At 34.9% G+C, this 27,244-nt stretch overlaps 1 protein-coding gene and 1 long non-coding RNA gene across 3 annotated transcripts in view; both read right to left on the bottom strand.

Moving 5' to 3' along the window:
* The window catches only part of sh3pxd2b (SH3 and PX domains 2B), a 43,578-nt gene extending 39,003 nt beyond the window's left edge, over nucleotides 1–4,575 (bottom strand). For both annotated transcript variants that reach the window (XM_058758007.1, XM_058758008.1), the window contains exon 1: nucleotides 4,329–4,575. In XM_058758007.1, coding sequence (XP_058613990.1) covers nucleotides 4,329–4,400 — 72 coding nt within the window. In that variant the 5' untranslated portion in view covers nucleotides 4,401–4,575. The remainder of the gene's footprint in view (nucleotides 1–4,328) is intronic.
* Nucleotides 4,576–22,969: 18,394 nt separating this feature from the next.
* Nucleotides 22,970–25,376, bottom strand: LOC131528936 (uncharacterized). Its single transcript, XR_009267956.1, has 3 exons — nucleotides 25,300–25,376; nucleotides 25,064–25,165; nucleotides 22,970–23,701 (listed from the first exon to the last, which is right to left on the bottom strand). It is a non-coding gene; the product is annotated as an uncharacterized LOC131528936 (long non-coding RNA).
* Nucleotides 25,377–27,244: the final 1,868 nt, after the last annotated feature.

Below are 27,244 nucleotides of genomic sequence, written 5' to 3'. Positions count from 1 at the left end.
AATAATAATAATAATAAATTAGTATTATTTTTATTACTACAAGTAGTAGTAAAATACAAAAATACTAAAAAACAAAATGATAAATATTACTATTGTAATATTTCACCATAAAATTGAGAAAAATATGTATTATTTTATTTTACATTTTATTTTCAAACACTGAAACTGTCCAAAAAACTTTTATTTTGACAAAAAAAAAAAGGAAAAAAAAAGAAAACTGCAGGTAGCCTAAAGCTTCTCTTGTTGATAAAAACGTATTCCAAGTATGTGAAGATAATTGCATTCCTTCCCACATTCATGTTAAAGTGACCCAAAACTGAGAGCAGATGCAGAGACAGTTTTACTAACCGAGCCGCTCATGTGTAAAAACACATTGCACTTATGTTTATTTGATCAAAATTGCAGCTTTTCCACTAAAACAGATTGCAATTTTGGTTTTGTTTAGATTATTCGGTTTTTAATTTCACCCTAAATATGAGCAAACATAATAATAACGATGCTTATCTTAGATCAACTTCACATTCAACAGCTCTAGCTAACAGGCAGGACTAAGAGTTCTTGTTTATCTGTCCTTAAACAGTTAAAATGAAAACCATTCTGACGTTAGGCTGCTTGCAAGAAGTCTGCTTACTCCTCCGTCTGTAGTAGAGGGGGAAGGGAGTATTTTTGTTCGAAGGAAAAAGGGCCTGTCTTCAGCAATGACCTGCTTGTTTGAGCAATACAGCAATACTTTATTTCCTCAAAGAATATAATGTTGATTTCCCACACATCTCAAATCAAGGGTCCTGTATTGATCGGTGTGACTCAATCCAGTGTTTTAAAGAGCGTTAGTGATGTTTGTAGTAATCTACTTGCCTTAATACAATGTATTCTGCCAGAGCAACACTAGTTCAGGATTTTCTCAGGATAATGATGTTTACAATGACTCTCTGAAACCTGGATCACAGGAGTGACAACAATGCACACGGGCAGCTTTTGTGTTCATGTGACATTTTGTTCTGAATGACGTAAATTGGTGGCTTTATTATTTAAAACTGACTGATGCATACTGACTGGAAATGCAGTATGAAAATACAGAAGCAGAATTAAGACTAAAATGAGCTCATGATGTGTACGTCATTCCAGCCTCTGTTCCTGGAGCTCAACATGCCACGAACAAATCAAGGTCATGGGTTTGATTCCCAGGAACACACATACTGGCAAAATGCATAACTCGAATGCACTGTAATTCACTGTGGATAAAAATGACAGTCAGAGGCATTCATGCTGGTGTTATTTTCAGGGGGATTTTCCAGACTCACTTCTGCTCAGATGGCATGCATTTCCCATTTCTGACAGTAGATGCTGATGTCAATTTTCCAACCGACATACTACAGCATGCATTACAGATTCTTCCAAGTGGAATAATATTATGTTATATTTTAAGTCCAATGTTCATAAAGTGCAGGTCAACAGTTGCTAGCTATGTATATATCCTCAGCATGAGATGAGATTATCTATAGTTGGAGCAATACTGTCACTGCCATCACTCTTTCGTGACACCAAAACAGATTTACTTTTTAGCCTTCGTTATAGGTTATATTTTCAGCGTTACAAGTAGAGATCAACCGATATATCGATTTACCGATATTTTTTCCCGATATTTAAGCATTTTACAATAATCAGATATCGCTTTTGTAATATCGGATTCACCGATAAACACCGCCATCTAAATAAATACATCTCTTTAGACATTATTTATTTATTATCTCCGCAAGCGATCGCAGTTTGAGTGGCCTATAGTTCTGTATAAAATGCATAGATAAACCGTGCTGTCAGAAGGCATTTCATAATCTAGAACGACAAAAACAATAATTATCAGATAATTATCAATAATTCTGATATAACATGCCAGTTGAGAAATGCAATAAAATACGATGTTTTGTTATATTCCAATATTCCAGAGAATATTATTCAGTGAATTAACATTATCCAGTGAATTATTCTTCATTCTTTAGCCTATTAAACAGTTTATAAACCTAAAACTGTAGTTTAAAATGAAGTTGATATGACCCCTGTCCTTTATTTATTCTCTCCATTTGAAAACATTAGATATTCTACATTTATTTAGCTTATTGTTAATATTAGTGTTGCTGCTGATGCTTTTTATGAATAATTTTTTTTTTATTGTTGTAATATGAAGATTAAAATTTAACATGAAAGACTGCTAATTTTCAACACTTTTATTTTAAGATGACTGAAAGGAGGAAAGACCAAAGTAAAGCATGTTCTTACTTCACTCAGTGATTTATTTACTTTATAACAGTAAATAAATATCGGTTCTGCATATCGGTTGTCAGGCACACAAACATGCAAATAATTGGTATCGGTTATAAAAAAAAAAATCAATATCGGTCGATTACTAGTTACAAGCAACCTAGTAAAACTTTCACAACACTACGAATAAGATACTACAAACTGATCGGGAAAGAAGGTGTTCAAAATGTCTGAGATTGTTTCAAATATGTTCAAAATGCTTAAAACCTCATGGGGCCTGTACTTTATACAAATAAATTTATAGTCAGTACGTTAAAGTATTTCAGTTAATTCTGTTATTTTCAGTATTTTTACTTTTCATTTAATATGAATTACACGGTATTTCTAAATATGTACATTAAATTTTCAGTGATGACATTCTTATTCAGATATCCCTGTTTTGTGTGTGTGTGTGTGTTTGTTTTTATTTTTTTCATGAATCACACCCTGCATACATCCAGATAGTTTCCACAATCAAGCACTGTAATCAAAAATGCACCATTGTGTTTTAAACACTGTTATTTCTGCTTAAGACCAGGACAATAAACAAATAAATGTAAAGTTAATTAAATAAATAACATAAATCAAAATACATTTAGAAATAAATAAATAAATGCACTTAAATGTTATTTGAATGCCAATTAAGCAGATTTCCCTCTAAAAGTTCTTAATATCATATCTAAAGTATACTTTTAGTCTTTTTTTTTTTTTTTAATATTCACAATATAAGACTTTAGTCAGACACTCATTATTGTAAAAGTCACAGAGTACTACTGTAATATAAAAATATAGATTTTAGCATCAATTAAATTAAATACAACAAATAAAACTATCTTGTTTACTTATTTCTTGTCATAAATCTTTTGATTTGGGAGTGAAATATGACTGGTGCATATATTTGACAGGTTTAGTGAAAATCAGCAAGTACAGAAAATAAGAAGGTCCAAATATTGAGCACAAATCAAACTGACAACCTTGAGCTGTAGTGTTTATAAGCTTTCAAATGATTTCTATTTAATGTCAAGTGAGTGGTTTATATTTATATTTACATTTTCTGTGGTAATAAGCTGGTCCAGTTAAAATTGCTAAAACACAAAAAGTACAATGAATGGTAATTATATCAAGCTGTTAATCAACTATCAATATCGGCCTGGAAATGCAGTGCATCGCCGCATCTCAAATTATAATTCTCTTCACATTCCTGTTTAATGCTCATATGAATGAGCCAGTTTCTACAAAGCATAAGCACGTCCATAAAAATAACTAGAAACAAAAAAGCACGTCTAGAAAACCTTCTAAAGTTTCAAACAACTTTTATTATTCTGATCTGCAAAAGATTAAATAAAATACACAAAACTTTGGCTTTGTCGGACTGGAAAAACCAAAGCTACGGCGGCCAAAACAGCACTGAATAACAGATCCCAGGCCAGTAGAGAATAACCTCAGAGAGCTGCAGAGTGGGGTTACGGGTGTTGAAGGGTGTTTAAGGGTGTTTTAACTTTAAGGGTGTGGTGAACAGGACAAAGGGCCTTGAGAAGCATGGAGGAGTCACAGCAACTCAACAAAGTCCTCAAAATAAGTTTGTACAGCAGTTAGTAAACACTCTACCACTCTCAAAACTAACAAAAAAACTCACTTATGATTTATACAAATATAAACACATATGCTTTTGTGTGCAAGCTTAGCTAACTAATGGACTTAACTGTCTTTGTTACATTGATGCAGATGTGAAAACATCTGGATTGATCCTGATACTACAGTATAGACGACTTCTAACCCACTGCTGTCTGCAGACTTTCCCTGACACTTCAGGTGTTTCATACTACCATACCATAGTTGAACAGAGATACTAGAATAGCAACTCTTTTGGCGTGTTGTGCTGCTGATGTGTAACTTGATCCTCCTGATCGCATCTCCAGCCTTTGTTCAGACAAACCAGCGAAACAATCTCAAAAATACACCACTAAACACTTTCATTAGGAGGAAGAACGTTAGGAAAAGTTCATTAAAGATCTTTACAGATGTCAACTTACATAGTGTTTGTTGGGGTTTCTTCTCTTTTGCACGTCTTGAACAGTTACTTCTAGCACAGTCCGCCGTGGCATGTTGCAATAATCTCAGACTTTTAGATACACTGTAGCGTTCAGTCCCACGGCAGAAAATCTGGTCAAGTTTTCCGCATTGACTTCTGGTCATTCGCTTGTTTGTCTATCTGTTTCTGCTGGTTTATAGTCCACGTCGGATTTCCTGCAGTCTGGACCGAGAGAACTCCCAGCCTATCCCAGCTCACCGACTCTAATTTAATTAAAGCCCAACGCATCCGCACGTCCTACTATGGGAACGCGTGACTCATGAATATTAAACACGTACCGCGACGTTGGCCGAATAACCTTAACTGATTGGCTCAACGGTAGACATTGGCAAGGGGGCGTTTGCTAGCTGCCGAATTAATTATTCCAAATATGGTGAATGATTATCTTATGAATATTAATTAGGCTACGTGACTTGACGATTACTGGGAATTCCAGAAGAATATATTAATATTCATTAGTTAAGCCTTCGCCATAGTACGATCCGTCATTTCGCTCATCCGAGACCAACCCAGTGGGACAATTTAAAGGGGAAGCGCACAATTATTTACTTTGCAGTTTTCACCGTTTGTGTGTATAGAGCTCACGGCACAAATCGGCAAATATTTTCGATTTTATTTATTTATTTTGTTTTGTTTTTTGCATTAAGTATTAGCTGCGTAACAGTAGGAATACCAAACACAGGGCCTGCCATAATATGATTTTATTATTTTTGTATTTCATATTCTTTATTCACAATCAATTGCACACATTTTTTGGGGCTGACTACAAAGGTAGGTCCTATAAATATTTATCTGTACAACAAATTAACGAGCAATGCGACACAAACTGTACATTCTTGAGATGATTGAGAGAGCACATAAGTATCTTTTACTATGCAAGTAAAACGTTAGTCAGCCAATAAAAAAAATAAATAAATAAAAACTGTTCAAAAGCTTTAGTAAATGTCATATGGTGGGATGCTGTCATGTTGCCAGTCTGTCTGTGTGGTAGTTACCATTTGGAAAAATAAATTGAGATGTAATAGCAAACATGGATGCCAAAACACAAATGTCTTAATGTCTTCTTATTGAAACTACTATAAACAATTTAAATTCAAATCTATTTGTAGTTCATAGTCTGATATATCTACTTTCCATCATTCAAATATGAAAAAAAAATGAGAATGAGAAGGCGTGGAGTAAAAATGAAGATAATAATAATAACAATAATAATAATTTATTGTTATTTCCCTATTGTTCTGTAGATTCATGCTGCCATCTTGTGGTACTTTATTTTCATGAAATAAATACTTCATGAAAGGATTACATACAGTATATATTATTGTATTGCTTGTAATAACAGTCAATTTGTCATGTTATTTAAATGAAGTTGTAATGACATGCACCATAAGCCCTAATGAAAGCATTAAGAATTGGTTTAACTGATTGAATGCACTGATTTAAACCTTGATTAAATGCATAAACATGTCTCATATGAAGGGCGAGGGATCAGAGCCATCACACATCTGAAGCTCCAGGTGTGAGGTGATGCCAGAGAAACGCTCCTGTAGGGGTAACAGGTAACCCACGGCCTCTCCCTGAACTACAGAGCCAAAGTAAACATACGGACGCATGTTGAAGATCTTCACACAATGCACTGAGGAAAGATAAATAAATAACTATGGGTCAAAGACAAATAAGTATACTAGTGTAAAACGCATGTGTCAAGTCATTAAAAATGTAATGTAATGAGATATGTTCCTAGATGCATAGTTATTTCGTTGACAAGGACAGTATCATATACCTTTGTTATAGAGTTTGACACCATCATACTGAACGGAGTCTCCCACTGCTCTCGCAACAGGACCACCCAGGTTTCCCGAAAAAGGAGCATTGACGATGCCATAATCACCACACACAATATCGATTCCCTCGTGGATTCTCCCATCACTGAGGACACAAGATAAATAATGCGGCTCAGAAAGCAAAGGGGAAGCAAGAGTAAGTTCTGTGCTGTTCTGTTTTTTTCTGGAAAAAAAGCTTAAACAAACAGAGAAATGTTTTCATAGCTCCACAGGAGCACAGTGTTTACACTTTTCATGGAAATAAAACTATGAATGGCTTACTTATAGTTGTCTCTGCACTTTGACGGCAATATAAGCACATATTTTAACTTTATACATAATTGTCTTTTTTTTTAAATCACTTTTGAGCAATTCAATCTAAGAGACTGTGTTATACTGTGAATATAGTTACCACTAAAGAGTGTTGTTAACTCTAAATGGGATAGTTCACCCAAAAATGACAAATTCCATCATAATTTATGTATAATCTTCTTTATTCTTTGGAACACAAAAGATATTTTGAAGAATATTTGTAACCAAAGGTTTTTATTTATTTATTTTTTTTGGTGACCTTTGACTTCTATTGTATAAACAAAAACACTGAGACATTTCTCAAAATATCTTATTTTGTGTTCCACAGAAGTCATGGTGGTGAGTAAATGATGATTTCATTTTTGGTTGAACAATCTTTGACAATAGTTGTGACAAAATAAGCTCTGTCTTGACAACTCTCTGAGTGATTTGCATGGTAATGTGCATGACAATGTTAATGTATTTGGTCTTAGCGGAATAGATCTGCTGCTGCTGCAGAACAAATACAGCGACTTGCTACTGCCAATACATCCACAACATGCTGCTGTGAGCATGTAAGAAATACTGCTGCTGCACATATAACATATGAATAACCCCATATACCATACATGATCACCCCGCAGCAGATCTACACAGGTGGAGCTGGGGAAGGTGGAGGGTTTCTGGAGTGCACTGCTACAGCAAGCATTAGCCAAGTATTTGAATGTTGAGCAGCGAGCTCATTGGCTACCGATACAGGAGAGAACCAATCAGCTGTGCCATGTGATAATGATGTCATTATGTCATATTGAGTTAGATCTATTGGACTGCGCTATCTAGAGTTTCATGCCAGAACGTTGTATCTGTGACTATATTGACAATTTAGCATGATCTTGAAAACAAATATAAAAATGTTCTGTTCTTGACTTCTGATTGGTTATCAGAGCATTTCAGCTGCACTAAAATTCAAAAAACAATAACAGGTATCTGATGCAAAAACCGGTTTATCATATCCCTCTGTTGGGACTTCATTGCCACCACACTGAAAAATGTTGCCCTATATATATATATATATATATATATATATATATATTACTTGTTCACGAAGGTTATGATTCCATTTTAAGAGAATTTGCCTAGAAATGTTGGTTACACTTTATTTTAAGGTGTCCTTGTTACAGTGTAGTTATACATTTAAGTACTGATTAATATTAATTAACTACATGAACTTACAATATGGTTAGGGTTAGGATTAGGGTTTGGCTTAGGGTTATGTACATGTAATTATGCATAATTGATTCTTATTATAATAGTAAGTACATGTAACATGTAACAAGGACACCTTAAAATAAAGTGTTTCCGAAATGTCTACAGGACCAAAAGTGCCCATAGCTGAAGAAACTCTTTAATGATATATTTTCAAATAGGTAGTGATTGTTTTATAACAGCAATGATACATTTAAGGTTGTGTTGTTTATGAATATCCTCAGCATGTACTTCCTAACGCCCTTTAGTTGTGGTTCATTTTTACAATATAGCACAGCTTCTCATTACTTAAACGATTGCTATGTATAATAAAATGAGTTCAAAGTCACCAGTTATCCCAAGATATGCTTTGCAACTTGTGCATTTCAGGTTTTTATTTATTTATTTATTTATTTTAGATATAATGAATGATGTCTCAGGATAAGCTGTTTCTGAAATACCTCCTGGAGTTAAAGCCACCACAGCCATAGCTGTCACAAGCTCTCACTCTGTTATGATGACTTCCAGCACACAGAGCACTCCACGCTGCATCTGAGAAAAGGCCACAGGAGTTAGTTTCAAAGAAACCAATGAACATTGCATCTAGTCAGAAAGTGCAAAATCAGACCTGGCACACAACACTGGCGTGATTTCTCTCCCCGACATTTATCCTTCAGGTATCTGCCCTGACAGATGTAGATATTACTCTGACAGATACCTCCAATGCTGCTGCAGCCCATGTCGTTTCTTGGCTTGGCTCCTCTTGACCAGTTTAAGATCTCTCTGCCTTCTCCAATCACGGTCAGTCTCTTATTAGACTGGGCGATTTTCATTTCCTCCCCCCGAACTTTCCTTTTTGTTGCTTTCTTGTCATTTTCAAAGCAAATACCCATGAGAAACACTGCAAGGAGCAAATAAAACTGTGTTATACTGTAAGTATAGTTACTACCAAAATGATACATTTAAGTGCGGTCTGGCCAGTGTCTTATTGCTTTTATAATATGATTATCACTTGATACAACTATTAAGAAAATAAGATATTGTACAAGGAACAGACTTAATACATTTAATACAATATTCGCAAAAAATCTCAGCTGTAGCTTCTAAATCAAATGTGGTGCCAATGATGTCGAAAACGTCTGGTCACATGACTCATGGGAGCCAATGATTTTTGGCATCACTGATATCAAAATGTATGTAAAGCTATTGTATAGCTTAAAAAAAGAAATTGAAATTTAGTTGTATGGATCACTTTTATGTTTTTGTTTTGTTTTGTCGTTTTAGTGTTTGGGAAAAAAATAATACAACTTAAAAATTAATTAAACTTTAAAACATCTTTTGTTCCGTAAGTATTTTTCCCCCAATATTTTCCACCACAGTGATTAAAAACAATGCAACTCTGTAAAGTTTGATTTGAAGGAGAAAAACTGGGAGGAAATACATGACTGTGAATTTGAATTCTTTTATAAATTCTACCTAATAATCACACAAACCTCCATGAATTATGAATCATAGATGATAAAACAATACATGAAAAAACAGATTTTAAGTTTAAAATAAAATACAATACAGCACATTTGAAGTTTACTGTAAAATATATACATTTATGTGAATATCAGTGCAAATATCAGCATTTTTGGAGGTTAATGTGCAGGGCTGCGGGGGCTTCAGGAATGGTTTGAAAACCCCTGCTGTAGGGTACAATTATTAGCAATGCTTCGTGGAAGTGGGCGATCACTGCTGAACTCTTTCACTGTAGTTTTTGTTTCCGTGGTAACAGTGACTTCTCTGACTGGTGACGCTGCCTTCAGGATTGTGGGTGTTATATAAATTATTTTTAAGAAGCATATACTAACATTTAACAACCTCAGAGCTCATGGTAGATCTGTCTCGAAAGGTTTTATAGGTTATAATTAAAAATCTGTGTCTCTACGGAAAAAATGAATGGGATTTTACTGTAGAAGCCCACTGGTTGACTCTATATTGTGTATTGTAGCACAGCTGGAACTTTCTATTGACCAGTCAGCATTCAGGACTGGAACTGTCTGTTTTATAAAGTACAATAAATGCATGGTTATAAATCGTAAACCACATTTCTGTAAGATTCAATATAATCTGTAAACATGACATAACATAAAAATGTACAGCTATAAAGTGGGTCGAAGTTTGATTGTCTTCTGGCAGATTAGTCGTTAATTTCTTTTCCCCAGGCATGAAAATAATGAATTGGCAGTCTGTAAACTTGGCATTCAAAGCCACACTGTGTTCTGGCAGTTTTTCAGACTGAAATGAGCTTTGCTTTTGTATTAGCGCCTCTGAGAGAGCAATTTTCTAACATTTTAAAGCAAATCTGCATAATAGTCATGCCGTCTCACACTTTCTTTTTTGGCCCAAATTAAAAAAAAAAAAATGATGTTTTATAAGCAATGTGTAGCCTTGTGTGAAAAGTAACATTAAATCTCCCCCTCCACAACAACTCTCAAATCTCATTTGAATGTGTCTTGTTTGTTTTGGAGCTTGTACGCTTTTATTGTATAGAAAAGGACAGCATGGACATTCTTCAAATGATCTTCTTTTGTGCCTCATGGAAGAAACAAAATAATGCATATTATGGAATAACGTATGACTGACCAACCAATGATCAGATTGCTTAGAATTTATTTCTGCAATACATCGTAAATATTTTTGTGTTCTTTACAAGAGATTAGGGTTTGAAAAATGTTCATGACAAATTGCAATAATCTTTTTGTCTAATGATCCATAACACACATCTATTCTTGGTCTTGTTCAACAGCATGTGTGTAATTATGAAAGTCAGTAAGTGGAAAGACTCATTAATCACAGCGTTATTGCTGCATTACTTCCTCAGTCAACGTTTAGATTCATTTGATACCAATAAAATGTGTCCACTCACAACAATAAATCAGTGCGTGCACATACTGTATACATCATGGAGTGCTTTGCTATATATGCTGTTGGGTCATTATGGTCCTCTTTTTGGTCATTTAGGACTCTGAAGTTGGCTTCAATTTAATATAAGGGTGTTCCTTCAATTTTCTTCAATGTGGGATCTATTTAAACACACTTCTTACTACACTTCAAGACAAATATCTGTAGAAAAATGGAAAAGGTACTGGTAACTTCTGCCTAAACTTTGTGCATTAACACTAAAACACAACACAATGCAATGTGTAATTAAGATTCAGCTAAAGCACGCGTGAAACATCAATACAGAAAATCGTACACGTTGGGCCCTATTTTTATGAACTCTTCTAGTTTATCATTCATTTTAATGTTAATTAGATCAAACAATGGACATACAGTACATGCATGTCAGAAGAATTCTGTAAGCTTTTTGAAAAATCATGACAATCTTTTTTTCCCATATTAGCTCAAATTTTCAAATGATGTATGTGGATAGCATGCTTTCTTTGACGGAATTACATTTTAGAGGCATGTCAGAAATGTGTGTTTTATTATTGCAGTATATAGCATTATTTAGTATGCATGCATGCCAATTTTCCACCCTCTGACCATTTGAATGAAAAGTGCACTTTTGTTGCGGATTCTTATTTAAGTCCTCAGTGTAAATTGCACTGTTCTGATAGGCGGGAATATTTGCATAAGTAATTATCAATCATAACATTTCTAAAAGTGTTATAAAAACCAATGCATGGTTGGAAAATAGGGTGACCATACAAACTCTTTCTCCTGGACATAAAATCAATACATAAAAGGCATTTAAAAAGTAAAAATAAAAAAAATAAAAAAAATTGAATATGATCTGTTGAAAGTGTCAGTAGTTGAAATAAGCCAAACTCTGTAGTTTCTAAATTACAATGCAATTGCAGATGCCTTGAGAGTCCGTCTACTTACAACATGCCAGGAAAAGGAAAGTCGAGGAATATTTCAGCAGCATCTTTTGAGGTCAAACGTCTAAAAAAACAGGAATAGTTATAGTGAATATGACATCACAAAATATAGAATCAGTAATTCAACTGAATATTTACAAATAAACACATAGTTTACAGTTAAAGTAGAGCTTACCCTATAGTGTAGAACCCAGAGCAGAAGAGAATGAGCCCTGTGTCAGCAGAGGCAAACATCAGCTTATGTCACAAGATGAGCCTCTCTTTGCCAATGTTGATATTGGCCTGTAAAGACATTTCCTTTTGCTTCATATGAGAGAACCACTTTTAGAAAAGAAATTGAAATATGAGGGATACATTTTAACTTATAATGTAACATCTTTTCTTCTGATGTCATTACTAATGCAGATATGTTCTTCATTAGAACTGATCTATTACTGATATTAAAGTTGCAGCAACACTTCTGCATTCACTGTTCAGTCAAATGTCTCTAGAATCAATTCATTCCCCATAGACAGACCAACATTTGTATATATATATATATATATATATATATATATATATTAGGGATGTCAGTCGATTACATTTTTTCAATCTAATTAATTGCATGATGTGTCGAAATTGCAAATTACATTTGACTGTGAAAATACCAACAAAAGATTATTTAATGCAATTTTTGTGTTAAACGAGAAGGTATTAAGTAGACCTTACAAATAGTAGCTTTAGAAAGAAATACTTTATTTGATTTAACATACAATTTATTACACATAAACGTTTAGGTTACAACGGCCCAACATAAACTATGGAACATAAAAGAAGATCATTTGAGAAACATACCATTTTTTTTTCTTTTTTCTTTTTTCCCCCTTTGTTCATGCAGTGGAAGTCATTGGTAACCAAAACAGCTTTGTCACCAGCAGTTTTCAAAATACCTTATTTTATGTTCCACAAAAGAAAGTAAGTCATTTAGGTTTGAGTAAATGATGGCATAATTTATTTGGGTGAGCTATTACTTTAAAGTCCCCCCCCTTTTAAAATGAAATAATACTCTAAATAAGAAACTAAAACTGCCAGCAGGTGGCAGTAAATGTCTTTATTAGTCATTCATTCTTTCCATTCCTTCAAACAGCTGATTCATTCAGGAATGAAGTAAATGGCTCTCTTTATGAATGGGTCTTTGAATCATTGGTTCAGTTGATTCGTTCAAAACGCAGATTTATTCAGAACTAAACGCCACTGTGTTGCTCACAAACACACACCAGTTCTGCTGTGGCTTTAGTACAATTCAGATACTATGATGGTTTTTATTAATATTTTGAATTAGCTTTTTTTTTTATTAATTGTAATTTTACCTGACGTTTTAGTAATTTTGTTGTTTTTGACATTTAAAAAAAAAATGTCTATATAGATTTATTAATCAATTATTTCAATTTTAATTTTTATTGTTTTAGTACAAAATTTAACTACACAGCTGTAAGAAATGTTGCTTTGGAAACTAGCTAAAATAAAGTAATTTATATTTTATTTCAGTCAATTCTGTTCATCTGTTAAAGAGGTCAGAATACAGAAATTCTTGAACCGCAGCCAGAAACTTACTACTTGTGCTCACACTCGTGCACATGTAACTTACAAGAGACTGAATGTGATTCAGTGGCCCAATATACTCACAGCGATGTTCTTTTTTTGTCCTTTGCTTAGAAGTAAAAAGAAGTTGGAAAAACATCGTTGCAGTGACATATTGTTAGCGAACATCCAGACACTGCTTAGATCTGCTATAGATCTGGTTGTGTGAGACTATAGTTTGAATGAATTCCTTTTTTCATGACATTTTTCGCATTTACAGTACAGAATAGCTCTTTTGGCATTAACCTGTACACTGTTTAAGCATTCGTTTCATGTGACAGAATGGAAGAGAGGCTATCGGGAGCATGCTTAAACGTCAAATCCTTTCGATTTCCCGGCAAAAAACATCCCGAGTCCTTCAAATCAGTCTACAGGCTTTCATAGACAATCTAAAAGATCGGGTAAGGCCTAATTTTTAAAGTTTCATTATAATTACAAACTGTTCACACTGGAAATAAGAAAGTGATTAACACATGAACATTTTTACATATTTCCCCTTTATGTTAGCGATGGAAGTTTTTGCTGATTGAGGGGGTGAACCTACTCATGTTTATACGTAGTTTAACCCAAGGGCGTACAGTAGGTTTGCTTTTGGTGGGGACATAAGAGCAGTCATCTAAACTCTTCATTTATAGCTTATGGTAGCCTACATATTCATAATTTCAGAATACATAAACAGAGCGTTTTTTGCAAGTTTGTAGGCTATGTTATATTTAGATAATTACACAATTTTGATTTGTGAACCAACAACATTACATCAGCATCAGAGCGCTGGGTGTTTTAATCACGGATAACTTTATTTTAATATTAATTGAATTGGACCCAGGATGTTTCTGAAAGAATACTACTGTTGCTGTAGTAAACTTTCATGTGCACATGACTGACAGATATGCACGCTCTTATTTCAGAGTTGTTTTTTATTTTATGATATTCCAGCTAACAGTTTGCTTTGTACATTCAGTTTAACAACATTAAGTTAAAGTTAAAGACTGACCGCGGCGACTCACAACGCTGTTTCAAATTCTGCTGCACCACAGAGCACCACTCACATAGTTTTCCATAAAATCACATTATATACAAAATCACATTACGTACATAATGATTTCATCCTAGGCTGGAAGATTGTGTATTGACAATGTTTGTCCTTCTGTCTGTATGCTTTATAGAGAGCTAATAATAGCCATAGATCACACTTTTTTCCCCCGTTTGCTCTGTTTTGTCAAACACCGTATTTCAAAATCATCAACACAACCTTGTTAATTCCTGAAGTTAGTTTTTTTTTTTTTTACTGTTCTGGACTGCTGTGTTGAACTGGGTACAATGGGTTGTTCTAAACGCGGCGCTGCGCTTCTCATTCGGTGCACGACTGCCTTACATTCTTACTCCGCCCACGGTAAATGTGCGTCCTTGAAAGTGTGCAGTTTTTTTACATATTTACCTTAATTTCTTAGGTAATATCAATGAAATGACATATTTCAGATGCGTCCGAAATTACAAAAAAAAACATACATACACTGTAAAAAATGACCGTGATTTTAACGGTAAAAAACTGTGAAAAAGCTACGGTAAAAACCTGTTAAATGGTTAACGGTAAGTTCCCCTAATATATACGGTGAAAAACTGTAATAGACATTTCAGACAATTTTACGGTGAAATACCGCTTTTGGAAGTGAAAAAGAATGTAAAATTTACAGGGAAAAAACGTAAATTGACATTCCCAGAATTCCCTGCATTGCATTTAAAATTTTGTTTGAATTTGATGTATTTTCTTTGAAATAACTAGGTTTCTTCTTAATTTTTTCTTATCAGTTATGTTTATTAGGGTTGTATGTTCAACCTGATCTCACAGAATTCCGTGTAATGTTCACGGACTTAATTAACCCCGAATCTGTGGTGGCATCACGGAATCGCCGAAAATTCCGTGATGAGCTCACAGAAGGCATCAGCCGTGGTCCATGCACGGATTCACTGGTTCAACACCAGCGCTGCATCGGACCACGTAAAAAGAGTGACTCCGATGCATATACTTTCACTGGAGTACCCGACCCCACCCCTACCCAGTTCTGAACAATAATGATGACGATAAATTTCCCAGTATCGCGTCGGCATATTGATGCTAAGGGTTTCCGTGCGTGGAGGCTGATGCCTGTCACTGACTTACATTGGTATCACTTCTGTGAGCCCATCACGGAATTTTCGGCGATTCCGTGATGCCACCACAGATTCGGAGGCTAATTAAGTCTGTGAACATTACACGGAATTCTGTGAGATCATGTTGTGTATGTTACAACTAATGTTGTTAAATTAATGTTTATTGCATATTTCAGTTTAATGAGTCTCACCATGATGGTGATTAGTGTTTGTGTGAATGACACTGTGCACCTTCTATATATGTTATTATTTAAAATCTGCTTGTGATGGGCTTTGGTTCATCATGTGACTTTCTCATCACCACCTGCATTTGGTGGTTATCAGTGTAATACAAAAGTACAAAACAGATTTCAGTACTTCAATAGGTTGATATATTAACATTATATCAGTTAATGAAATTACGGTATTTAACTGTAAATTTAAGTTAAACCTAAAACGTTGCTACCATATATTTTACGGTAGAATTACGGCAACCACAGCTGCTGATTTTTTACCGGAAATTTTAAGGAAATTTTTATACAGATTTAAATGTTTGATCAAAATTATCGCTATTGACAATTTGGTAGTCGCTGGATATTTGTAGTGACACGACCCTAGCGTCCAACCCCTAATTCTAGGTCCCTGGTTTAACCAAACACACAACAGGCATGAAATGTATTGGTTATTTCCTTAAGATATATCTCTGGTGTCATGTCTGATCCATTTAGTCAAGGTAATGAGTAATTCCAGTCATAATTTTGCATCTGTAAGGTCTTGTTCAAATTAATCCTATCACACGCTGTTACACAATATATACGTCTCATCATCATTAGCATCAACTTTCAAATAACCTTTCTACTACTTTTTGCCCTTTATCAGTATATTTTTTTTCTTCAAAGAGTATGTGTGTGTGTGTGTTTAAAGAGGAGAATTATTGCTGCAGGGGGTTCTGGGAATGGTTTGCTTTAGGTGTATTAATTCAAAGAGGAAGATATTGTCTTTCTGTTGGACTCTAGGGGCTTTTGATGCTGCACAAACTGAATTTTAATACAGACGAGACACCTCTGCTGCTCAGTTTAATGTCTTTATGGTGTGTGGGCTTTGATAGCACATGTGTTCATTGCAGAAAGTTGTGCTCTAAAATCAATATGGCATCCAGCGATGAAACCCTTGGAGCATTTCATTCATTTATATCAATACAATTTGCATTATATTGAATTTCTTCCCATTTAACTGTAATACCCTTTCTTGGTAACATAATGCAAATGCAAGCATAATTATTCATCGGACATTTTACCTAAATGCAATGTGTCTTTCATACACCTGTAAAAAAACAAAAAAACAAAAAAACATCATGTATGTTTATGTTTTTATGATGATATTTATTTTCTTTCTTTATGAGAATACCTTTCTGGACATTTTGAATAACAAAATACATGAATATGTGTCTTTATTCTCTCTCTATATAATAATGCATTATTAAAAATACATAATGATTATTAAAAATATTTCGTTTGTCCCCAGTTAATGTTTCAATCTTTTTCCCATCCTTTTTCCATTTTTTAAAATTGAGTTTTGTCAACATTCTTTCAGTAACTCTTCAAACACAATTTGCATTATTTTTCTAAAGTAAACAACTGATAATTTAAAAGTTAATATTTGAAAATCATTGATAATTTGGAAAAATATCAATAAATCAATCAATAATAATAATAATAATAAAAAAAAAAAAACAATTATCATTTTATGAAGCCCCTTGTAATTTAATAACATTTAGCCTAAAATTTGTAATGTCAGATTATACTCAAATACTGTGAATCCATATATGATTTAATCATATATGTCCAAACGATTAATACTTAATTATTTAAATAAATTATTTTTTATCTTAATAAAATATTACTTTAATTTGACATAGCACACAGACAACACTCATCTCATCAAACTGGAAAATGCACCCATGAGCGAACGTCCCTTCTAGACCTTCTGGTTGACACACATTAATGTGTGTGAGTGAACACTGTCAGCTCTGTGATTGTGCTTGACTGTACATCTGACTAATTCCCACAATCTGTTCTGCTTTAAAACACCATTCATTAAAAGCACCTAATTACAGCAGTTGCATTATCTATAATTATTTTTCCAGCCAACTTCCTCGATAAAGGTTCCTCTGTGCAGTCAAATATGTAATTATATTTTTAGAACACCAGTAATTCACGTAATTAAAGTAGAGCCTTTCTTACAGACATCTATATATAGCGTGTAGAAAATGCTTCACATCGATTTTAAGCAGGAGACAATGATGTGTTATGAAAGACCAAACACACTCTTTTAAGCGACTTGTGTTAAAATGATGTGACGTCAGATCTCCTCAGGTTCACATTTGATTTGAATATTCAACCAAAAGGTGTCCAACATATGTCTCTGTTTTGAATAGTGTAGCTATAGTGTTAGTTCCTAGCACTTTTTGTTGAAAAATGCATTTACGTTACCTTTTTTTTTTTTTTTTTTTAATAAATAGCATATTTTGACTGATAAAATGACATTCATGATACTTTTTTGGGGCCCTGTGTTTCATATCCTCTCTGGTTTAATAAAGGGCCAAGATTCATTTGTGTTAGTTAATCTCAAATCATTCAGCAGTAAAACAGCACCATGGAAACAAGGGAGGGTCAAAACGTGAAGGCTTTTTTTAAACCCCGGTTGACGCAGTAAATCCATGCATTAGGCCTCTAGATGGCAGAAAGTCCACGCCGATGCATTGCATTCAAACACCGCAAATCAAACTCTGAGGTTAATTACAAAAATCCCTCATGCGGAGAGCATGATTGCTTAAATATTCTTCAGTAATAATAAAAAAAAAGCCTGGCTATTAATAATCTGTTCGTTCACATGGTGTTGCTGCCAGACCAGATTGGGTTTTGACACTGTAGCTGAATAAAAGTACTTCTATATGCATATCATGCCTGCTATTACTGAAGCATTGCAGATGTTTGTAATTTCATGCAATGCTCAACTTTAAAGATGATGATGGACATCTGATGATGGACTTTCCATTAACTGAGATTAATAAATACTGCTATGCAGTTATCCTTAAAACCTTATGTAGGCAGAGAAAGCATGATGGTAAAAGGTTACGACTTCAAAAGCATTCTGATTTCAAATGAAACACTGTATGATTTCTAAACCAGCACACGCATAATATACATTCACAATGTCACTCTTTGAGACACAGTAATGCATTATGGGTAAGTTATGTCAACTAATGAAAGGCTTAAAGCATTCTCATTCTGACAAGATAAAGCATGGTTGCAGCATATACTTAGAGGTCATAGAAGAGATTGGTGGTGGGAAGTATAAATAAAACCTTTCATCGTGGCAACAGCATCATGATATGGTTGCTTCTGATGGAAAAAAAAAAAAAAATGGTTTACATGTGAAAAATAATACCTATTTTTGGATAATCCTCTGAATTAAATACTTCACAAAGAAGATGCAAACCAAAAAGTGAAATCATTCATAAAAAAAGTAATAAGTCAGTGCAGAAACTCTGATTGATAAATAGGAAGTTTAACATTAAATTCGCATGCAATAGCAGCTCGAGACATTTGCTCACATGTGCAAAATTCAGTTGCAAAACAGAGCTATTTTAAAGTGCCTTTCTTATTACTGGATCTAGATGGAAAAGACAGCAAAAGCTAACGAGGGTCTGCAGCGTCTGCTTAGGAACCGTTACGTGATAAGCATGTGGGAGTTTTGATGCCTTATCGCTGATCTACAGGAGAGAGATCTCCCACACATGTGCCACCTATCTTTGCAGTTCATCCTGTTTGGAGTAAAATATACACTATTATCACGGCTCTCCAGAATGCCTAGACATGCCACACTCACACACATCCACTGCGGAACGATATGAGAATAACAAACCTACAGGGGAGCCTCGGTCTACTGAGCACAAGCTAAAATTACATTTGGCATATACCCCTAGCCAGACATCTTCAGAAGCACCATCTTCACCTGCTCTAAAATCCACAAATCCAACAAGTCTCAATACGTTTCTGTCTCTCGTGAGCTGTAGGTGATGCCAAAAATCTAATGATTTTCAAATTCTCTTCATTTACACATCTGGCAGGTGCTTTTATCTGAAGCTCCTTACATTGTATTCAAATTCAACATTTAATCAGGTCTTGCTTTCTCTGGGAATCATGACCTTGGCATTGCCAGCACAGCGTCGTGCTTTACTGGTTGAGCTACAGGAACACACAATAGTCCGTTCTGCTCTCTGGAATGCTCTATTAACTAGTTATTTCACATGTACGGATGGAAATATGAATGCAGCTTGTTTGTGCAGAACTAACTAAGGGTGGTTGGTTATCAGTGCATTGCTATGCAGCAGGTAAGGCATCGTTTGAGTGTAATCAAATTGTTTCTCAGGTAATCTGAATGATTTCTAATCTGAATGGAACCCGCCCCCAACTCTCTGTGATAATATGGTTTCTTGTTCCAGTGTGAGTCTGTAAGATTTTTCTTTGACCATTTTATCATCTGCCATCTGAAAATCAAATGCCTGATCATTTAGAAAATGTAGCTGATTTAGCTCAATATGTTAAATTAGATTTTTAAAATATATATTTTCAGTTTTCATTTTCAATTTTTCAGTTTTGTTTATTAATCATATATATTGTCAGTTTTAGTAATTTTGTTGTGTTTTGTCTTTTTTTCTTATTTTTATTTTTTTTGAAGAAAAGAAAATAATTCACACACACACACACATATTTGGCAACCAATCTGGCATCAGAAGTGGACATTCAACCGAAACTGCCTTGCTCTCAGTTGTTGAAGCCCTAAGACTTGCAAGAGTGGCTTCCAAGTCTTCGTTACTTATCTTGCTGGATCTGTCAGCTGCTTTTGATACGGTCAACCACCAGATCCTCCTGTCATCCCTATCGAGAAAGGGCATCTCAGGAACCGCACTCCAGTGGTTTGAGTCTTACCTCTCAGATAGGTCCTTCAAGGTATCTTGGAGAGGCAAGGTATCCAAGTCGCAACATCTAGATACTGGGGTGCCTCAGGGCTCAGTTCTTAGACCACTTCTCTTCTCTGTCTACATGGCATCACTAGGTTGTGTCATTCATAAACATGGCTTTTCATATCACTGCTATGCTGATGACACTCAATTCTACCTCTTATTCCATCCTGATGATCTGACGATAGCTGCTCGTATCTCAGTATGTCTAACAGACATTTCTTGCTGGATGAAGGACCATCACCTTCAACTCAACCTAGCTAAGACAGAACTGCTTGTAGTTTCAGCAAACCCATCACTTCATCACAATTTCACCTTCCAGTTAGGATCATCAACCATAACTCCTTCAAAAACAGCCAGAAACCTTGGAATTGTGATTGATGATAAGCTGAATTTCTCAGACCACATTACTAAAACTGCCCGGTCCTGCAGATTTGCTTAATACAATATTAGGAAGATCAGGCCCTTTCTTTCGGAACATGCAACACAACTCCTTGTTCAAGCTCTTGTTCTGTCCAGACTTGACTATTGCAATGCTCTCTTGGCAGGTCTTCCAGCCAATTCCATCAAACCTCTACAATTAATCCAAAATTCCGCTGCAAGATTAATCTTTAATGAGCCTCTGTTCATCAATCTGCACTGGCTACCAATAGCTGCTCGCATAAAATTCAAGGCATTAATGTTTGCCTACAAAACCACCTCTGGCTCTGCACCCCTTTACCTAAATTCAGTACTTCAGACTTATGTGCCCTCTAGAAGCTTGCTTTCTGCAAGTGAACGTCGCTTTATTGCTCATTCCAAAGAGGCACAAAATCACTTTCACAGACTTTTTCATTAAATGTTCCCTCCTGGTGGAATGACCTGCCCAACTCAATCCGATCAGCTGAATCCTTAGCCAGCTTCAAGAAACGTCTAAAAACACATCTCTTCCATCTTTATTTGACCCTCTAACTCTAGCACTCTCTATTCTAATTGTATTTTATCTATCTGTCTGTCTTTTAATTAAAAAAAAAAACACACACACTTGACCCTCTGTCAATTGCATATTTATTCTCTAACTGCTAGCTTTTCTTGAAAAACTAACTCTAGCTTTCTTTTTTCGATTCTGTCTACTTGTTTCTTTAAAAAAAAATAAAAAACCTTGCTACGTGTACTGCGTTAGGTTAACCAAGACTTGTCATAGCACTTGCATGTTGTTGCTCTTTTGTTGATTTTGATTGCTTCTATATTGTCCTCATTTGTAAGTCGCGTTGGATAAAAACATCTGCTAAATGACTAAATGTAAATGTAAAAGTAAAAGTATAAATATATACTTCAGCTTAAGGAAAACAAAAACTGCAACTAGCTGAAATTTATGAAGTTTAATTTATACTTTTTTTTTTTTTTTAATTATTTTATTAAGTTAATGTTTATTTGGTAACACTTTATTTTAGGGTCTCTTAACTAGTTGTTATTATCATGCATATTACTAGAATATTAGCCATTTATTAGTAGTAAGCACATATTAATGCCTTATTCTACATGACCTTATTCTACATCCCTAATCCTACACAATACCTAAACTTAACAACTATTAATAAGCAGCAAATTATGAATTAATTGAGGGAAAAGTCGTAGTTAATAGTGAATAAGTGTTCCCTATTCTAAAGTGTTGCCGTTTATTTCATGTAAATGTTTCTTGGTCACAATAATTCTCACTATCAACTGTGACAACTATTTTGCTGCTTATTAATAGTTAGTAAGGTCGTTGTTAAATTTAGGTATGGGGTCGGATTAAGAGATATAAAATATGGTCATGCAGAATAAGACATTAATATGTGCTTTATAAGTACTAAACAGCCAATGTGCTAGTAATATGCATGCTACTTAATAGTGAGAATTGGTCCTTAAACTAAAGTGTTAACTTTTTTTTTCATAGTTTTAATTAACAATAATAATCCTGGGTGTGATTCATATCTGCAGCACAGTTTTTATCTGGAATAGTATCCATCGATGAATATGACTAATGCAATATTAAACAAATAAAATAAAAATAAATTTTGATTCCAAGTTGGCTTCAAACCATGCAGTGTGTTTAAAATGAAGAATGAGACCAAACAGGATGGACTGTAGGAAGAACCGCTCTGAGCCAGCACCCTTGATTGACAGACTTTGAGGAGAAACGCTGAGCTCCTTGAGGCTGAGCAATGACATTCGGTTAGATGAGCCACCTGGTGAACACAGCCCAATGGGGGATTCAACAGCGGCCCTTCCATGATTAATCACATTGTCGTGGATGACAAATGAACAGCTACCGCTGTAACCTACTTTAAAGTGCACAAAGAACCATGCCATTTCACCCCTTTTTTAACGCAAATGGAAGCAGCCAATTTCCTGCCCTTAAAAACATGACATAAACAAGAAACCAGTTGTTCTGTGCATGTTTCCTCTTAACTAGTATTGCACTGTGCATAACAGCTTTTCCTTCCAGTCCAAGAGAAGGGGCTTCCTACTAACTGGATGCTAAAATGACTCTCTTCAGCTCCATATGTTCTGTGAATTTCTAAAAGTATGCAGCAGTCACCCACAAAGGTGCTCAATGAAACATCAAACTGTATTTGTAGTATTAACAATATTACATGTTCAGTGCAAAAACACCTCTTTTGTAAATGTGGCCAATTACAGACTGTGCCTTATTCCCAAAAGCCAGTGGTTTTCCATAAACAACCAATGTCACACTATTATTTCCAAATAAAATTTGGTAGGAGCGTGTTTATGGTACTCTCAATCACAACACAAGGACACATAAACAGCTGCTTAACGCACTACTGTGCAAATAAACTAGTCCAGAGGGAAATTTTCCAGCCACACTCTCCATTTAATCACATTGCAGTCTATGATTGAGATATATTAGTTTTTGAATTATATATTTACTATGCGTCACTCTTGTAGTGATGCAATGAGGGACAACAGCTTCTGATGTCATGCATTGCATTGATGAAACCTGGCTGCAGTAGTGTGGTTCTTGTCTGGTAAGATTCTTTAGCGTTTTGAAGCAGCCAGTTGGTCTGTATCACTGTCTGCACGAGTGCACATGCTTCGGCTTGTCAAAAAAAAAACAAAAAAAACACATCCACACAACAGGCAAACAGACTGCTCAAAACTCTCTCTTCCGCATAAAAGAGGTCAGCGTGAGCTTCCCGCGGGCTGACCGACGGTTCTGCTGACACGGCCCAGGTGCTGGGGAAATCACCTGGACAGGACTTGGACATGTGATTCCTCCCGGCAGCTGTTCCTTCGGATAACGCCATAAACTTGAAGCTGGTGCCTGCAGTTGAAAGTAGAAGAGAATCAGCATTTGCCACCATAAATGAAATTTGCAGGGTAGTATAAACCAGTTACTCTCAACTGGTTTGCTTGAGGAAATCAAGTGGTTACCAAACATAGTACCAAAATTGTTTGTTATACAAAAGTAAACAGTGTCTTTAAAATGTATTTAAAATGACGAAAAACCTGCATAGGCCAAATATGCCAAATAATGAACATGACAAATGCTGATTCTGAATAGGACAAATTTCCAGTTTAGTTACTAAATGACTCTTGAATGGTTTCATACAAGTAATTATTCAAAAAAACACATTATGGTCGACACAAACAGTGTTCATCCTTGTTGTAATTGAACACTTAAAAGCTTAAGTCTTTAGAGGAAGACTAGGGACACATTATCTCTTGATTAATATTAAAGTATTTTAGTTTATATTAAAAGTAATGCTGTCAAATGATTAATCGTGATTAATCTCAAAATAAAGGTTTTTGTTTACATAATATATATGTGTGTACTGTGTATATTTGTTATGTATATAAAAATACACACACATACAATATACAGTATATTTTGAAAATATTTATATACTGTATATTTACATGTATTGTCACGGTCTGGTGTGTTAAGCAAAGCGCACGATGAGCGAATACAGTTCAAAAGTTCTTTTAATAATCCACGGGATGAAATGGGCAGAACCAAACATAAATCAAACGATAGCAGACCAAATAAGAATGATGAACACAGACTATAAATACCGAATGCAATCAGGGAGGAACAGAAACAGGTGTGAAGCTAATTAACTAATCAGGGCAACTAACTAGGCAGGATGATGGAAACACAGAAAACTAAACTAAAACAGATCATACATGTGACATGTATATATTTACATTCATATAATTTATATTATATATAATTATATATAAATATATAAATATATTTAATATATAAACATGACATATTTTTCTTAAATATATACATGCATGTATGTGTATTTATATAAACATAATAAATATACACAGTACACACACTTATTATGCAAACAAAAACTTTTATTTTGGATACGATTAATCACGATTAATCATTTGATAGCACTAATTAAAAGTAAAAAATTCAAATGTATTAGGTTATTATGTATTTGTCCATAATGGGGTGCACATTTTGTTTCAGTATATTGTATAAAATATTTGGTAACACCAATTCTCACTGTTAACTAGTTGATTATTAGCAAGCCTATTAATAACATATTGGCTGTTTATTAGTACTTATAAAACACATATTCTGCATGACCATATTCTATATTCCTAATCCCATCCAATACCTAAACTTAAAGGGATAGTTCACCCAAAAATGAAAATCTGATCTTACCCCCAGGGCATCCAAGATGTAGGTGACTTTGATTCTTCAGTAGAACACAAACAAAGATTTTTAACTCAAATCGTTGCAGTCTGTCAGTCCTGGGCACACAATCTTTGAGAGTAAAAAAAACATGCACAGACAAATCCAAATTAAACCCTGTGGCTCGTGACGATACATTGATGTCCTAAGACACGAAACGATCGGTTTGTGCGAGCAACTGAACAGTATTTTTTATCATTTTTTACCTCTAATACACCACTATGTCCAACTGCCCTGAGCGCATGCACGGCATCCGGTGCGTGACGTCTGTATGTGCTCTGGCGTAGTGCTCTTTGTTTGTGTTCTACTGAAGAAACAAAGTCACCTACATCTTGGATGCCCTGGGGGTAAGCAGATAAACATCACATTTTCATTTTTGGTTGAACTATCCCTTTAAGAACTACTTTACTAACTATTAAAAAGGAGCAGATTAGTAGTTTGAGGCAAAAGTCATAGTTAATGGTTTGTTAATGGCAAGAATTGGGCCTTAAAATAAAGTTTGACCAAATATTTCTGTAAATAATAAATCAGTGACCTGATGTAACATGTTTCCAAAATACACCAAAACAAATGAATAACCCATTTATTATTATGGTTGGTTGCATTTAGCATCGTTTTCCCTTTCATGACCATATTAGAACAGACCTGCAACCCATTTTTTGGTTCACGACTCACCCAAAAATAGACTCATTTGGCGGGCGATTTTATCTAAAGCGACTTAAATTGGAATAAAGGTTTACATGTTATCACTTCATGCATTCCCTGGCAATCGAGTTCATGACCTTGTTGTGGCTAACGCCACGCCTGACTGTTTTAATTAGGGTCAGAGTCTATTTTTGGAGTGGAAACCTCAAACAGAGAGTCTCCCATAATATAATGAAACAGCAAAATGTTACAACAGTGTTTACAATGCAGCACTATATTGATATTCCTGATAAGGGTCTGCTCTAAAACACATTTACCTCAAAGTATTAAACCATAAGAATTACACTGCACTTAATTAAGCTTACAGACACCATTCACACTTTGTTTTTGTTTTTTTGTGGATTATTTCAATCCATACGGATCTGTTGCAGTGTCACTTACAAGAACCAAAGCGTTAAACCTGGACTTACTTTAAACGTAATGCACTTCTTTTGCTGCCTTGCTAGCACTAGTATTTAATGTGCAGAATAGTAAGGATAATTATGAGTTATATCCTCTTGTATTTTGTGATTGTTAATGCGCTGTCAGAAAAACCCCTGAATGGTGTGTATTAGTACCATATGCACCCTTTAGGGCAAGATAAGGCATAAAGGTTACCTTTGACAAGCTAAAAGTACTTATTTTTCTTGACAGTGTGTGTCTGTGTGAAAGTAATCCATGATAACCACCAGGATATTTTGAAAGGTGTTCAGGTTAGGCAAAGAAAACAAAGGTGTCATATTTGTATTTGCACATGGGCGATTCTTGCAGAATTGTTTGTCAGTTCAAGACAAATATTCTAGAATCCTAAGAGCTGAGCGCTAACAGGGTTCATCAATGCCACATGGATGTCCAGCTGCGACCTCCACCAAGTACATGACAAGTCCATTTACACGTCCTAGAGAAGCGTTCCCAAAACAGGCACTGTTTAGTCTCCGATGTCACTCCAAACCCTCCAAGGTTGGAGATACACATGACGGATGTCGAGTGTCCTTCTGATGAGGCCAAGAAAGTGACTTTAAAAATCCTCTATAAGGGCAAACTTAAAGTTTGAGATGTGCAGTCTGGTAAAATGGTCAAACAGTTTTTCTTTGCAAGACATTTTGTCTTGTTTTATGCAACAGTTTGTTTTGGTCCCCAAATCTGATGGTTGGGTAACACTTTAGTATAGGGACCAATTCTCACTATTAACTAGTTGCTTATTAGCATGCCTATTACTAACATAATAGCTGTTTATTAGTAAAGCACATCATCTGCATGACCATAATCTACATCCCTAATCCTACCAAATACCTAAATTTAACAACTACCTTACTAACTATTAATAAGCAGCAAATTAGAAGTTTACTGAGGCTAATGTTGTAGTCAATGGTTTGTTAATAGCAATAATTGGACCATAGAATAAAGTGTGACCGATGGTTGATTTTGTTCAGGATTTTGAAAACACAAAAATACTTTTGATTTTTT

This window comes from Onychostoma macrolepis, chromosome 21, assembly GCF_012432095.1.
Source record: "Onychostoma macrolepis isolate SWU-2019 chromosome 21, ASM1243209v1, whole genome shotgun sequence".
Classification (NCBI taxonomy): Eukaryota; Metazoa; Chordata; class Actinopteri; order Cypriniformes; family Cyprinidae; genus Onychostoma; species Onychostoma macrolepis.
This window is presented reverse-complemented; position numbering and strand designations above follow the sequence as displayed.